Source organism: Rhipicephalus microplus, chromosome X, assembly GCF_043290135.1.
Source record: "Rhipicephalus microplus isolate Deutch F79 chromosome X, USDA_Rmic, whole genome shotgun sequence".
Lineage (NCBI taxonomy): Eukaryota > Metazoa > Arthropoda > Arachnida > Ixodida > Ixodidae > Rhipicephalus > Rhipicephalus microplus.
The window spans coordinates 424443930-424460360 of NC_134710.1; the positions used below are offsets into that span (position 1 = coordinate 424443930).

At 43.4% G+C, this 16431-nt stretch overlaps 1 protein-coding gene across 4 annotated transcripts in view; it reads left to right on the forward strand.

Annotated features, from left to right (window-relative positions):
• The window catches only part of LOC119160935 (uncharacterized), a 120228-nt gene that overhangs the window by 26973 nt on the left and 76824 nt on the right, over positions 1 to 16431 (forward strand). For 3 of the 4 annotated variants that reach the window (XM_075880389.1, XM_075880391.1, XM_075880390.1), the window contains exon 1: positions 13695 to 13729. The exons of the other annotated variant lie outside the window; for it this stretch is intronic. In XM_075880389.1, the coding sequence (XP_075736504.1) occupies positions 13710 to 13729 (20 nt within the window). In that variant the 5' untranslated portion in view covers positions 13695 to 13709. Of the gene's footprint in view, positions 1 to 13694; positions 13730 to 16431 lie in introns of those variants that run through there. 4 annotated transcript variants of the gene reach the window in all.

Here is a 16431-nt window from a genome sequence, read left to right on the forward strand (position 1 = left end):
AGGGCACCGTGAGATCCAAGGCAACGTTATGGCGAATCAGCTTGCTGCATCTGTCCACAAAAGCACTGCCACTACACCCATACCAATCCCGGCCCTTGATCTTAAGCCGTTTCTCAAATGAAAGCTCAGGGACTACTGGCAGAGCAAGTGGGATAGACACACACAAAACAAGCTACACGTTATCAAGCCACACCTTGGCCATTGACCACCAGTATCAAAATCACGTCTAACAGAGGTAACACTAACAAGGCTCAGGATAGGACACACATACACGACACACTCATATCTTTTGTCCGGTGGCGATCCACCATTGTGTGACAGATGTGGTTAGGCATTAACAGTTCTTCACGTTTTAATCCAGTGTAATGAATTAGACCCTCTAAGAAGACAACACTTTCCATTACCCTACCGACAGCATATACCATTACACCCCGCAATGTTTGTCGGTAGGGAACCACTTTTCACACATAAACCATTGCTAGCTTTTTTAAGAGATGTCGGTTTTTACCATGTAATATACCCAGGCATTGTGTAACGCGACCCCTTAAGAGAGGTTGCTGCTGCAGTGACTACATTTAATAGCACTTGCCTCACAGCCCTTGGACACAAGGGCGCTGATGAGGCACTTGTGCTAGTGCGAAATATTTTTACACGTTTTTATTATCAAAACCTTTGTCTCCCTTTTTACTTTGCATATCACGCCACTGTCATGATTTTAATACTTATGTTTTTACCCGCATTATCGCGAGGAATTTTAAGGCCCCTATACAGCCACGCAACATATCATTGTCCACATCTCTACTCATTGAAATGGTGCTCTTTGGCCATCAATTGGCCCTTGCGTCATAAAGCGCAACACATCATCATCAATATTGCAAATCCCTGACAGCTTCGTCTTGAAGTCCGTATATGAAGACACCTTGTTTCTTTTTTGCTCAAGTTCTCTAGACTCACGTGACCTGCTTGTAGCTTCTTGCAAAGCAGCGCTCTCCCTTCTTGCGATCTTCCTCGCTGGCGATTCACTACGTGTTGGCTTTGAAGACAAGTATTTTGGGCAGTTTGGAAAGATAGAAGGCGCTACATTGTGCATCAGCTTGCGTTTCTCCCGTTCTACTTCCAGTATCCTTCCTGTTTGTTCATCTTGATGTGAGAACGTCGTTATCAAATCGTCTGCTTGGAAGTGCAGCTCGCAAATCTGCGAGTGAAAAAAAAAAAACTGCTGCTATAAACTTGTTACACATGGAATACACTACGCGTAGATATAACTTGTGAATAGCTGTTCCTTCATAATTATTTAACTGTGCTATCACGAAGTCATTCTTAAAGAAAAAAAAAAGAAATGGTACAGTGATATGCGTAGTATTGCAATCAAACAGATCTTTTCTTTTTACGCGACACTTTGAATTTTGTTATTCATGGACCAGGCAAGTAATACGCCTACTATTCTCCTTTAAAAAAAATAAAAGAAGCAAGAAAAGGAAAAATAAAACCACCTTCGAAGGTGGGTTTCAGCATCTGCAATGAAACTAAATTACGTTTTTTTACTATTTTTGTTTTCTTTCTTGCATCGCATCACGAGAAAGCCATTTTTATTGTCGCATTGATTTGCTACATAACAGCTTGGCTTCGGAGGATGGTTGCACACAACACGCAGAAAAAAAAAACAAGACCAAACCAGGCGTAGTTTATGGCAGTGAGAGCAAAATAGAAGTTGTTTTATTAACTATACTGTGAGAGGGGTATCCTTTTTTCATTTACAAACACACCCCACTGATCAATAAATATTCACGAGAAATGCATGCTGCTTCATCATTGTGTTGAAGTATTCTCATTATGTACGAAAAGAGTATTTTAATAATTACAAATGTTGCAGCTAAAAACGATGATTCACACACCTGATAAAGGAATGCGAGAATTCTTTACCTTGGAATGCACTGTTGGCGTGAAATCCTTCCGTCGAAAAGCTCGAAGCCACGCTTGCTTCTGTGCGTCATCACATCGGAATAAATACAGGTGCACTTTTGGCCCATTGTCATAGAACACAACGCTGGCCCATGTTGCACGAACTTGCAGTCGTTGCGATCTTTGTGATTTGCACCAAACATCACATCGGGCATTAACACATGTACGCAAAAAAAAAAAAAAAAAACGCTCTCAAGGGTGCGAAGAACACCAAGTTGAGCGTGAACACACGCCACGAAGAACAGAAATTTCACAGCAGCTTGGCGCACACGCACTGACTCACCCGTGCAAGCGCGTCTATAGCAGACGTGGAGCCAGTGTAGCCAGATGCTTTTTCAGTTCAGTTCTTCCGTTGGCCCCTCTGCGTGGCGTAGCATGCGGTGAAAGGAGGATGTGAAGAAGCCTGAAGAATTTTCAGAGGGTGTTGGTCTGTCCCTATGCGGCTCCTCTGAATGTTGACTTGGCCCATTAATCTTTAGACGCCCAGTATCCACCCAGTATTTAAGATTGACATTCTTCCATTTAAGGTTGTCTTTTGAAGTTAAAATGAGAGTTTTATTGTGCTGTCATTTTGTGCACGCATTCATCCTTTTTACAACCGTTGCCTTTTTTATGCATGTGCCTCGGGTGACACTATTCAGTGCTATAATCCACATTGGTTGGTTTGGCACTTGGCTATTTCTTGCAAGTGATTCTGCAACTATGTTGAGGACAGCAGCGAACAAGTTCATGACAATGAAGTTAGGGAATCTTACTGCACTGTCAGGTGACTGTGCACTGCATTCAAGAGCTGCATCTCTTTTGCTTGTTGGGCGTAGTTAGTGCAAAGTACATTCAAAACCTGTTGACTGATCTCTAAAGTATCAATGCTACATTCATTTTTCCTACCTTTTTGGCACACATTGGACTAGCTCTGCCTTTATCCCTCACTGCACAGATAGCGGAAGCAGCTTTATTCGCACTTCACGTAACACATTGCTGTAAGTGTCTATACCTCAGATCTCAAGCAAAGCATTTTTTGATGCTTCAACTTTACTGCTGCCTCTGTCTCGCTGAAGTGATCGAACACATAGGCACCACTTCTACCTTTACCACGCTGACTGGTCTGCTGGATGATGCCCCCCTTTTTTTTTACAGAATAACGAAGCGGTACAGTGAATGGTAATCGTATGTTCCCACTGCAAGAAGTGCGCATAATGAAGAGCACAATTAATTTACTAAAATGGTCATGAACCGCCACATGGGCTTGGTGATAAAATTCATTTTGCAGAGAGCCAACATTGCCATGAGTAGCTAAGCCAAATTTTGCATTTGTGCTTGGCAATAGACCTCTCCCTGTTTGCCAACACTGTGACGTCACTGCGGGCCCCCCACCCACCATACCCTCTCTCGGAGCAGGTGCTGGTTGGCAAGAAAGTTCCGCTGGCGGCATCTTTCTGCATAGTAGAGCTGGGTGTCTGCATTCCTTTGACATAAATTTCTACATTGCTATGTTCTAAAGTCACAGCTTTTGAAAAAAAGGGGTCGCGGAAGGGTCGCTGCTCATATTGTGGCAATTCGGTCGTCGTAGATGGGTGGATAGAGAAACATTATTTAGAGTTCTGAGATACACGACTTGCGGCGCAGTGGGTTTCACCCACGTAGATGACAGCCATAAAAAATCTTATATTTTTTGAGAATGAACGGTTTGAATGTACACGGGGACTGGCACTTTGAGAAATATTCGCATGGCATGGATGTAAACTTATTGAATTTCTATCGTGGCATGACCAATGCAGTTTTAAACGAGGTACAGCATTGGTGGCAGCATGGTTTTGAGTTGCTGTGCGCAACGTCGCAGATAAGATTCTCCGTTATTGCGCAAAAGTCTGATTGGAGATAGATGAAAAAAAAAAAAAAAGGAGAGAGAGAAACACTTCTTGCTGTGCCTTAGGCTGAGGTTAACATATCCTCATGAAAATTAAAGTGAAGTTTTGCCACTGCATTTCTCAATAACCCAGTGAAAATTCATGCAATATAAAACCATGTGATACATTGCTCCTTTAGGCCTGATACACAAACGTCTAATGTGCATAGTCACTTCATAAGGATCGAGCCGTAAAAGTACAAAGTAGACAAGAAATGAAAATCCCCGGTTTTCCTATTAACACGTATCAGGTATCCGATAACACGAGTTATAGCCGTGGTAATTCGGCAACGCTACACCATATGCAATTCTATATATATCACCCGGAGATCATGCACTTTTATATTTATGCACGCCGCACATACGCTGAGATGTACCCACTCGCAGATGATCGCATCAAATGCATTTTTACCTTGACTGAAATGTCAGATCTTAAAGTTCCATCGACAACCAACCACTGCAGCCGGTCCACAATGAATACCATTCGCTCAGGGCGCATCGCATTATTCACACTGCACCCACCACGCACGATATTCCCAGTTTTACCATCCGTAGAGGCGAACCAATATTGTCGATGGCTTTCAACGCACACTACACGCCACAGCCAACACTGCACATTTTCGAAGACGATGCTGCTGTTCCTCGCACAGGCCGCCTTGTGTGTTCACTTCTCCGAGATAAACCACCAGCCAGCGTGGCAAATATTTCATCACGCACTTTACCACACACCTAGATTTGCTCCGACACATACCACAGCTAATGCTGCTACTGTGAGACGAAGATTAAGCTTTCAAAAAAAAAAAAAAAAAAAAAAAAAATTGACCCCAAGCACCGAGTGACTGCACTCCACTCAGCCACTTGCAAACCTTGCACGTGCACCGGTGACGTCATGCTGTGACGTACCCCGGTAGAGGTTTATTAGAATTCAGAAACAAAGTGCAACTTTGCCATTATTTGAGGTGCTCTCTATGTATACAGAAGCCACTCTCTTTGGAGCTGCTGCTGCCTTCTGTATGATGTCGAACAGCAGACGACACGTTACTGAACAATAGCCGACACAAATCAAAAGCAGCATTTGTGTCAGATGCATTTCTTGCCGCAAGGTAGTGGTGCCATGGGACGGCTCGTTTAACATTTTTTTTTTTTTCAAAAAGAGCTACATGCACAAACGGATAGTTGGCTAAATGTCACGGGAACATAAAGTAGGCTAAATTTGACGTGCACATAAAGTACGTCTAAGTATCTTTGACTTCTTTAACAGTTCTAATAAAAATGGGGCGATTCCTTATTGTAACTTAAACTGAAATGTGCAGTATCTAATAAAAACTGAGCCAAATACTACAAGCTGTTTCTATCAAACTGAGCCACATTGATTAAATCAGCACTATACCAATAATAGTGACAAAAACAACCAACATGGTTTCACCCAAAACGTTTCATTTGTGTAATAGTTGCGTTGTTATCGTGTTCACACTCCACAGTCAGGTTTTTATAACACGAGGTTCAATAACAGAACTCTGTTACAAATAATAAAAGGCTGACTATCCTACTTCTTTGTGCATTTTACTGATTCTTTTCGAGCTTAGTACTGCAATATTATGTCTTCCTTTTGCTCCAACACAATAATTTTAAAACAAGATACCCTTAAAATGAAGATGTTGGGCATCTATGTATTCCCTGAAGAGGAAAAAGTGGTCCAAAATGGCGTGGCATAAAACGAACTAGAACACATTACGAGGCCTTCAATAGATGCCAAGAACAATAAAAGACTGATTACAGTCCAGAATAGTGTGGTTTTTGCCAGGAAGGTCCACTAGCTCTTCAAGTCTAGTAATCGCCATTATGCCCATGCGACGAAGCACAGCACTGACAGGAGCACAAGGATGATGGTAATTCTATCGCAAAACATTGCTGCTCCATACATTTGAGTCATTTTACACATATTTTACAAGCCAATTCATGTCTAAATGAAATGTCCCAATCTGTACGAGCCACATGCGAACTTCACTTTTCAATACTGACAATACTGGGTTAAGTAGATTTTAGCCACAATACAGATTTGTGGTAGTTATGGGCGAGGGTCATACTGGCAAAAAGTTGTTTGATCATATTATCAGTAAAAAAAAAAGTGCTTTTTTCTCAATTTCAGTTGAAGTGCATCTGGCTTCTTAAGAAAAAAAAAAACCACTTGGCATTACACAGTGAGCCAAATCACAGTGGGAGAGACTGATTGCATTTCATCATACCTGCTTGTGTAACGTCTTTCTCCTGTGTCATCTCTCTCTGTGTAGCATCCAGTGGGCTTGTCAGAACGAGAGAAAGCATTTGATTGAAGCATGCGAACAATCCCTATAACTTTGCTAGTTCTTGAGGGATGCAAGAAATTTTAGCAGCAATAAGTTTGTGAGGCAATGAAACTCCGGTACTGAGCTTGATTACTTGGAAAGGGGGTTCAAGACTTCTCTGGCCTTTCGTTTTCTACTTTCCTGGAAGCTTTGCTCATCTGCTTGGTCAAGCTCTAACCAAGTAAAGGGTAGCTTAATTTCGCACTACTATTGAAACTCGCTACTCAAATCTGGACACCGAGCCTGGCCACAGTGGTGTCATGTTGACGTGGGGCAATACCACGTGCAGTATACACCACGGTAACGTGGCAAAGGTGTTGCCATGCTGCAATGCAGGCATGGAGTCGGAATAGTGCAAAACCCTCTACTATCGGTTGTATAGCACTTGATTGCTTCACTACTTATCGACTACAATGTGTGGGTCCGTGTAACTTCTGTTGAGGCTGTTGGTGATATAAGAGCTCTGGATTGCAGCCATAATCCAAGCTGGGATACACTTATTTTGTGTACAACTGGCATTTAAAAAAAAAAATAGTCCAAGAGTGTGGTAGTCAGGATTGATAGACCGCATCACAGTAGACTGCCTATAGTTCCTAAAAACTCACAGAATTATTCTTATAGCAAAGAATTTCACCACCTCCTACTGGGTGCTTGCAGTTGCAGTGATGACAAAACAGACTTGTATATCGCAAACAAGCCCCGCCGCGGTGGTCTAGTGGCTAAGGTACTCGGCTGCTGACCCGCAGGTCGTGGGTTCGAATCCCGGCTGTGGCGGCTGCATTTCCGATGGAGGCGGAAATGTTGTAGGCCCGTGTGCTCAGATTTGGGTGCACGTTAAAGAACGCCAGGTGGTCGAAATTTACGGAGCCCTCCACTACGGCGTCTCTCATAATCATATGGTGGTTTTGGGACGTTAAACCCCACATATCAATCAATTATATCGTAAACAAAGAAGCTATGCATTTTATTTTAGCAAAGAATGACAGCCTAATAGGCCTTTCATCAGAAAGGCATACACTCTTATAGTGGTCACAGCATTATTCTTATAACAAAGAATCAGGCTGGCTGTCTGTGAGGTGTGTTAGAGAAGTATTCGACCTTTGGTGGAAAAAAAAAAAGAGAAACTGGCGTAATTGGAGCATTGGAAAACGAATCCTCCTCAGTGTAGTCTCCTTGGGACTTTACACACTTCTCCCAGCAGTGCTGTCGTTGGAAGCACTCTGAGAAGGCCTCTTTCGGAATGGAGTTTAGCTCAGCTGTCGTTGCAGCCGTAATGTCCTCCCTTGTCTGAAATCGCTCTCCTTTCAATGTCCTCTTGAGTTTGTAAAACAGCCAGAAGTCTCAGGGGGCCATATCGGGAGAGTAAGGAGCCTGTTGAACTACAGGAGTTGCACTTTTTGCCAAAAAAAACTCTGAACTAAGTGTGAGGAATGTGCAGGAGCATTGTCGTGATGGATCCGCCAGTTTCTTGTTGATTACAACTCTGGTCTGTTGCCCCGCACAGCATCACGTAGGCGACGGAGGACATCCCTGTATTACACTTTGGTGATTGTTTGACCCTGTGGCATGCACTCGTGGTGTACCACATCGCGGGAGTAAAGAAATCACTCAGCATTACTTTGACGTTGCTGAGCACTTGGCGGGCCATCTTTGGTCTTTGTGACGTGGAATGCTTCCACTCTGACGACTGGTATTTAGTTTCTGGGTCGTACCCATACACCCAAAATGCGCCACCAGTGATAATGGTGTTCATGAAGTTAAGGTTACTGCTTGTGAAATCCAACACGTCCTGTGAGATTTAAGATGAAGTTGCCTTTGCTCCACCTTGAGCAGTTTTGGCACTAATTTTGCCGCAACTCTCTTCATGGTCAAATCTTCGGTCATAATCGAATGTTCAGAGAAAGTGCTGATTCCCACCTATTTCGCGATTTACCGGATAGTCGCACGGCTATCCAGCATCACCACAGCATTCACTTGAAAGAACCTAGAAATTCAGCTTCTAAAGGCTGATGTGACCACATGTTCGCTTCTCTTTTAGTGACAGTATTCCACTTTCTAAACACTGGAACTTGGCTGATATGCATGCAAATTTAAAGTGGTGGTGCCACCATATTTGTGGCTTGCGCATTCTTTGCGGCAAGTGTTTCTCAGAGCTCAAGGAAGCATAAAACATGCACCAATATTATGAATGTATTTTTGCAAAAAAGTTATCGCTTTTGTTTGTGTGGACGATTTTCAGTTTCAGTTTGTCGGCGCCGAGTCGAATTGGGCTGTGTCGTAGCAGTGTAGGTGGCTTGGTCACATGACTATACAAGAATATGGCGTGCGTCGTGCTGATTGTAATGCAATTACATTCATGTAGATGTGTAATACGTTCCTGCTTTTGTTTTATTTGCACTCGGGAGCTTCTCTGCAGTTCGTTTCACTCAAGAAAATACCTGCAGACACTCATTGACATGTAGGATCATATGAACGCAGGTGATGATGTAGCTTTACTTGTCGCAATTCCTCCGCACGACAATTATGTTGGTGCAGTGACAGGTTAATAAAGTGGTGATGAAGAAGGCATGCAGAAACAAATGAAGAAGAAATCTTGAGGCTTTTACACACCGAATAAGAAATTATTTTATGCTGTTGGAAGGACAATAGCACTGTTATAGTGATCTCAAATGGTCATGGGCTTGAACCACAGCAAATGGTGAAAAGGTACTCTAGATAAAAGCGATCCAAGGTCAAGGTGGAGCAGCCTTTTTGAATTTCAGAATACAATGCCAACATGGGGGGTGGGGAATCACAGACTGGATCAAAGTATTGCAATGTACCGCACTGCGAGAGGTATGAAGTGGTAGTCATCACTGTGAACATATTTTCTTCATGCATGTGTGAACAATGCATTCCAGTTGTACGGAAAGGGAACAGACAAAATGAACGTGAGAATGCTTCGAAGGGCAGTAGCTATGTCGTACATACAGAAATATGGCTACAAGCCATTGCGTGGAAGAAGTTGCCAGCCTTTGCTAGAAGCGCAAGGCTGATTTGTCCACACTAACCACTTGGTGATCACCAGAGAAAAGCAAACAAGGTGCGCACATAGCCATGGGAAGACCACCACACGTAAAAAATGTAGCATCACAGTGCAAGCAAAATGTTTCAAATTATACCATTCAACTAAGTAAGTAGTGCGGCACCCGCCACGCGTTTTAAAATGACAACGCGACACCTCATGTGCCTAGTTTCCTGTATGTAGGAAGGTGCCAAAACCGTTGTTATAAAAAGTTTTCTTGTCAATAAAAGTTTTAGTATTTTTTTTGAGACCTTAGGAGCTATTAATTCGAGAAAAGAAAATAATTTTGTTAATATCCTAAAGTTAAGGCATATATAGGTTAATAGGTACCCTTTGTAGGTGCTTATTACTAGAAGATGCGATTAAAAAAAAGTTTCTCTAATCTGGAGCTCAAGGCAAGGAAATGTTTGCTGTGTACAGAAGTATTTATGCTCATTTCAAATATGTAATTAGTTATATAAAAAGTTGCATAGTTTTCATTTTGTACTATGGCAATGTGTAAAATATAACTTTTATTCAACAAACTTTCTGCGCAGCTAAGTTTTTCTAATTATAAGTCATTATAGGTCCATATGTCTCCACATTAACTGTAGAATATAAATAATCAAGAAAGTATGTATAATACACTTAGGAAAGCTCACCAGCTTCAAAGCAACTCAGATTTGATTTTGTTTTGTTCATAGATGGCAGCACTTACACACCATAAAAAGATGGAAAGTTCCAGCACGCTCTAGGTGTCTAAATCTCACCAGGACACTGAAATTTCACTCCGCGTGTGAAAGTAGAGCTGCTGAAAACTTGCTCAAGACTGCTTGATAACACAGTGACCACTTTGTCTGAAAACATTCATAGGTTTTCTGCCTGAACCGTAGCGAATGATACTGCCAGGTCAAAACTATATACGGCCTACGGATCCTCCAACTTCTGGCTTTTGTCACACCACTCCTGTAGCTTCAACAATGTCTGCTGGCTGCTGCTTATTGTGAGAGGCTGTCGCACATTTTAAGCAGCCCTTTAAACAGGATGCAAGAAGGTGCTATTTGCTTCCTCGGGCTATGGGGACAAGGATTAGCGCCTTCAGTTGTGGTCTGCAGAATGCACGGACGCTCATTCACACCCACTTGCCAGGGGCAGGTGTCCCACCACGTGCGGGACCGATGTGCAGATAGCACGTAAAGGCAGTTAGTTGTAGGTGTGTCCACATATTGGTCACGCTGACCTCCACTTGCTGGATGACGCCAGCATTATCTCGGGTATTCCTCGAAACACATCTGTACGAGGAATTACAGAAGCTATCGAGTGCTTTTCACGGGAGGAAAAAAAAACGTTGCCATGTAAGGCCACGGACGCGAGTACAAAGGCTGACTTCACAGCCTCGAAGGAGCGTCTTCGGGAGGTCATGCATTTCCGGGGTGCGCACGTGGAACACCCTTCGTTCTGCGAATTCACCCCGAAGGGGGACTGGTACTTGTTGTTGAACTGCCAGAACAGTATTATATAAAAAATTTTGTTTACACTCGAATAGATGGCAGATGACCGGTGCGGCTTTCTGAAGTACGCTAAGCTAGCAGTGCATGGTCAGAGCTCAGTGTGCAGTGAAAATGAGTATCTGTATGAGGCACTGAACATAACCAGAGTTCATTCCTGTTTACAACTGGGTTGATCAATCGAGTTACTGGGGGATACACACCCGAGAAATTACTACAGTTTATTTTACATAAGTTTTTTCTTCACTAAAAATAAGCTATGAAAAGTGTGGTGCGGAGCCAACTTACACATTTTAAATTGTTGATAGAATCACTGATGGCGATGGGAAATGACATAATTGGTCATATTAATAGACTCCTGGTTTTCCCTGCTTCCCTATTTAATATATGCCTACTTCAAATGTTACTTCAATGAAAATGAGCAGGTGAAGCCAAGGAATGTAGAATGGGCTTGAATTGTACAGCTTTCCCTGTATTGTAGTCATCGTGATCCAAATGGGAAAACAGTAAACTTTATGATGGAATAAATAAATAAACTTATTTTAAAATTTGTCTGGCAGTTTTCTAGGGAAAGGAAAACCTTTGAATGGTGTTTTCGTACATTATATTTTATTTTTTCACGTATATATCACATTTACTACAACACTGTTAAAACAAGTACGATTTACATCCTCTGTATCTTCCGTGGCTTATTATCTGTTGGTTTTGATTAATGTTGTGTAAACAAAGTAAATCCGATATAAGTTAGTTGACTACGTAAGTACCATCCCATATTTAGGCTGTTACAGTTCTGTATCGTAGAAGATGCGCTATTGAAAGGCGTGTACACAGATGTCGAGTTTGTGTTGTACGATGATATATTTTGTCTATTTGGGCAGTGCCGATGGAAATTGTGGCAGCCAGCAGAGGAGACAAGGATTTATAGCAAATATATTTTTTGGGACAGCTCAATCCTGTCTCTTGGGATAAATTTAGCCTGTCCAATGCCCTGTCCCGTTTTCTTTCGTTTTTCTTTCTCGTTCTCAGTTCCACCACAAACATTTCATTATGTATGCAAAAGCACTTCACCAAGAACAGGACGATGTCGTCTACTAGCGTCCCTATCAAAACGCTGAAAACTAAGACACCATATTATTAGAAGGTCAAACGTCAGAACGATGAAAAATTGAAAGGCCAAAAGATCAAGATGCTTAAAATTTAAAATGCCGAAACATGAAGACGCCATCGGCTAGCTATGGTGGAAGATGAAGTATATGGGCAACATAAAGGTTCCGTCACTTCCTTTTCCAATAATCATATTCTCTTGGCGATTAATCTTCACAGAAGTGACGAAACATCAGTTGTCCAAGATCGTTTAGCAGCTGCGCTGCCCTATCGGGACATTGTGGACGTTGTAACTTTCTGCAAGGCATTGTACTCAATTCATCTGTATGAAATTGAATGAACAAGGGAATATGTTTTTCTTGTTTTCGAAGGCTTGAACCATATGCGAAGGGAATTCATGGCTATTAGAAAAGAGGGTGAAAGCGAGCGCGAAAGCACGCAGGCCAGCGGATGCTCAATCATGGCTACACATTGTCTTCTACTATAGCAAGGTGCTGCTATTTTCGGGGTTTTGATGTTTTGGCTTTTCGATTTTTTTAGAATTTAAAATTTTTTGCATTTATATTTTTTGACATTTCAATTTTTCATCGTTCTGACATTCAGCCTTGTACTAATTTGGCCTCTTTGTTTTTCGGCATTTTGAATGCCACCCCATCTGCTATCACTTATACCCCATCTCCCATAAGGCTGAGTATGCGCTGCCCCTTTGCCACAATGCAGGAAAGAAAAGAGCCCTCAATCAGGGGGATCTTCTTAGAACGCCTCGCGTGCCATGACACCCGCTAGAACACGTGCAGCGTGCGACCAAACCAACTCGTTTTCAAGGCAGCTTGAATAAGACAGCTGAGGTGTCAACAGGCGAAAAACGAGTTTTCTCCCCACATTCACTGACAGCACCCTGCACCACAGCGCCACTGTTGGTGTGGGTCCCACGTCATGGTCATCTTGTGACCTGTTCGTGCGTACGGTGCTGTGTGGCAGCAGCGCGCATTACCGGCGCTGTTCCCTGTCTGCCCGAATCGAGCCAGCACGAAATACCAGCCAAGAACTTTAAGGTCGGGAAACTTAAACGGCCAGCGACAACGATCGTGAACGCTGGAAGAGGCATACTCTAGATGATTCATCTCCTCCTCCCTGTCACGGTGATCTTGTCCAGTCACATGATGATTTATTGTCGCTAACAGAGAACGAGCACAGCCCTAAGACGGCGCAGTATTGTGCAGACGACGAAGGAAATGTCAGAATGTTACTTGTTATCTTCACTGATGAGTGCAGCAAGACCACACGAGGAGCACTTTATGGACCCAAATACCAGAGGGGAGGCTGACATTGAAGGACGCTGTTTTGTTGAAATTCGGCACCTCTTGAGCAGCCTACAAAAGGTCGCCCTCCTTGTTCCTTTCCAATGCACTTTGGCAGATATAGACTTCGTGTGTCTGAAAGAAGGCAAGGTCTTCGAAGCTCCTCGGCTCTTGTATGCAGGATGTTCCAACGAAAAGATGTAATACAAACACGCCACCTAACACTCGAACCTCTGGCGGCTGTGGTGATATTAATACAGCTACAGTGTATGGAATAATGTCCATTGGCTGCGGCTTTTCTAACCTCAACGAATTGTTTGCATCCATGGATATTCCAGGAATGTCATCGGACACATATTCAAAAATACCAGACAATGTTGGAGACGTTATCAAGTAAGCCACGTGGGAGGAAACAAAAAAAGGCGGGTGCAGAAGCAGCACGGCTGGCAAGAGAATTTGGTGATTTAGACAATGATGGCGTGCCCATGATAACAGACATCGCCGATGGTGCATGGTGAAAAAGATCTTGCAAGAACAAGTATGATGCTTCTTCAGGCATGGTGAGTGCACGAATTTCTACAACTATAATGTTGCTAAAATAAAAGCACTGAATTATGCGACCAAATGTTTTTTCTGGCAATTAGCAGTGCAGCGTTTCTGAATATTTGCTTCACACGTAACATTTTCAGCTGTCACTATAAACGATACAGCGGAAAGGCGAAATTATCTTTTTCTGTGGAGGTAGGCAGCTTCTACAAATTCTAAACAGCAGTGCCAATGCTTTGTATTAGATATTGCACCAGTGTGCATGAAGATGCATTGAACTGAGTAATTATATATTATCGATTTTTATTTATTACAAGTAAGACACAGTTATGCAATTTCGACATTACAATGGCAAGCATGTGTGAACGCAAGGATATATGGGGCACTGCTATGAAAATACGCAAGGTTGAGAAGTGGTTGCTACCAAATAGCACTTTAGTACAGCAAGATCTTTATTTTACATTCCAAATGCTTACCTGTTGCAGTGATTCGCTGTGCATTGAGATAGTAATTTTGGGGCTGATAGCTGTATTACTTTTTCAGGCTGCTATCGTAGGACACAGAATGGGAAAAGTCGTCTACATTGGCATGAAGAATAAGATGTGTGCAACGTGCGCCCGGACTCTACAAGGTGCTAATCCAAAACGCCATAAGTGCGAGAAGAACTGGCATGGAAGTTCAACCAGTGTGGATCAAAGTAGAATCATTGAAGGCTTCAGGAAAAGCTGGAGAAAAGATGGAGATTCGAGCACTTACCGGTCCATCGTAGCAGCAGCACCGTATGGAAGCCCGCGAGTAGAAAAAAATTGAGTGCCGGAACCACATTCTTCGAAACTACGCAGGAAAAATCAAGGAAACAGCCCATAAGAAGCGAGTGGAAAAGGTCACAAAAAATGTAAAAAACTCTATTCTCCAAGGAGCTGTACGCCCGCGGCATGGCGTTGCGACAGCAATTAAGGTTAGGGGCTCAGAAGATGCATCACTTTCTGAAAAAAAATCGAGTGCCTTGTTCAAGACAAGGCTGGTGCACACCGGCGACTAGCAGTAGTCGCGCGACCATTTGCGCCTGGCTACCAAAAAGCGACTGATCACACCGGCAGGGGCTGCATGTGAGCGACCGGAAGTCTCAAAAGCGGAGTCACGTCCGGATCTCGTTATCAGCGAGAACTTCAGAGACCGGTACCGATCAGCTGATCACCACCAGCTGAGTGAGCGGAGCACACCGGGCGCGCCGCATTTATTGTTTTCGTCCGTTCTCGCACAGCGTTCCCAACAGCGTCAAGTTCGATTCAAGCGAAGAACAAGACATTGTCATGGTGCTGATGCGCTGTGCCATGGTGTCAGCGCTGGCATAACAGATGCTTCCAATGAAAAAAAGCCGGTAGTGGGTGTGACCGTCCTTTCGATCGCGGGAGTTGGCCGGCCATGCAAGCCGCCTGCCTCCCGAGCTACGCTGAGACGACGAGGAGTATTTCCGAGAGTCGTACGTATTCAGAAACTATCCTTGAAATTAAATTGACTTGCCACAGCCTACAATACAGTACAAACGCGTCTCGAACGAGGTGTCTTAAGTCGGTGCCAAGGCATGAAGCACAAACGCTTTCCAAATGCGCTGCATTGAAGGTTAAGACAATAATATGGTTCTGAATACGGGGAAAAAATAGTGCACAAATTATTTTCTCTTTACTTTGACGGTGTTCACTTTCTTACGAATACCGCCACGTAAATTCGACACTTTGCTCGAGCTGCTGCGCCCCGCCATCTCCAAGCCAAGTATTCCGTGGTGGCCATGGTGCCACAGACCCAGAGGAACGCACTCGTTTGTATCTGGCGGCAGGAAGCCAGTGCAACTAAAAAACAAAATGAAAATTGAGCATCGCTGATTGGTTCCAGCAGCTTTGCGACTGCAGTCGCACGACGGAAAAATCGGTCAGGAAGCGACTAGCCAAAGCAGTCGCTTTGCGACTGTTCGCGACTGTTTTCGGCCAGTTGCAAATGGTCGCGCGACCGCTGCTAGTCGCCGGTGTGCACCAGCCTTTAAAGAGTGGCCCCAATTATGTATTTGGAGACCACAGCAAGTGCGCCGACTAATTCTGTTCTGGAAGCAAAGCCGGAGAAGAAAACTTACCTCTGATCATCCAAACAGGCATATATGAGGAAATTCGTGTTGCCATGAGCAGAGTGGCCGCAAAGGCTGCAAGCCTTTTAATGGACATAGACAACATGATGCCGAGCACTACCCCTCCATCATGGCAGAGTTGGTTGGTGGAAAATGAATAAACTATTCGATGAAAGCGTCCTACAAAACAAGGTGTTTTGCTGCTTGTTTATCGGTGAACTGCAAAGGGGCTTATCATGAAACTATTGCCCCAAGAATTTCGGGAGGAAAGCTTGGAAAACGTACAGCATCATTTGTGAAAGCATTATTTGCTCGAAGGAAACCAGAGAAAGCTGACGAAAAAGGTATCAACCACACCCTGCTACCAAGGCAGAGTCACAGGGCCTCATCCTGGTGCTGATGTTGATTACCGCATGCCAGACAACGCTCTGGCAACTGCTTTTAAGAGCTTCGTAAAATCACTTTCTCTGTCCATGACGAGCATTGAAGGCCTGCAGAAAGCAACATCCAAGTAGAGTTGATTATGTCTCTGGAAACAGACAAGGCGGAAGAGGCTTACGGCAGTACTTTTCGGTACCATTTGTAAAATGAAACCAA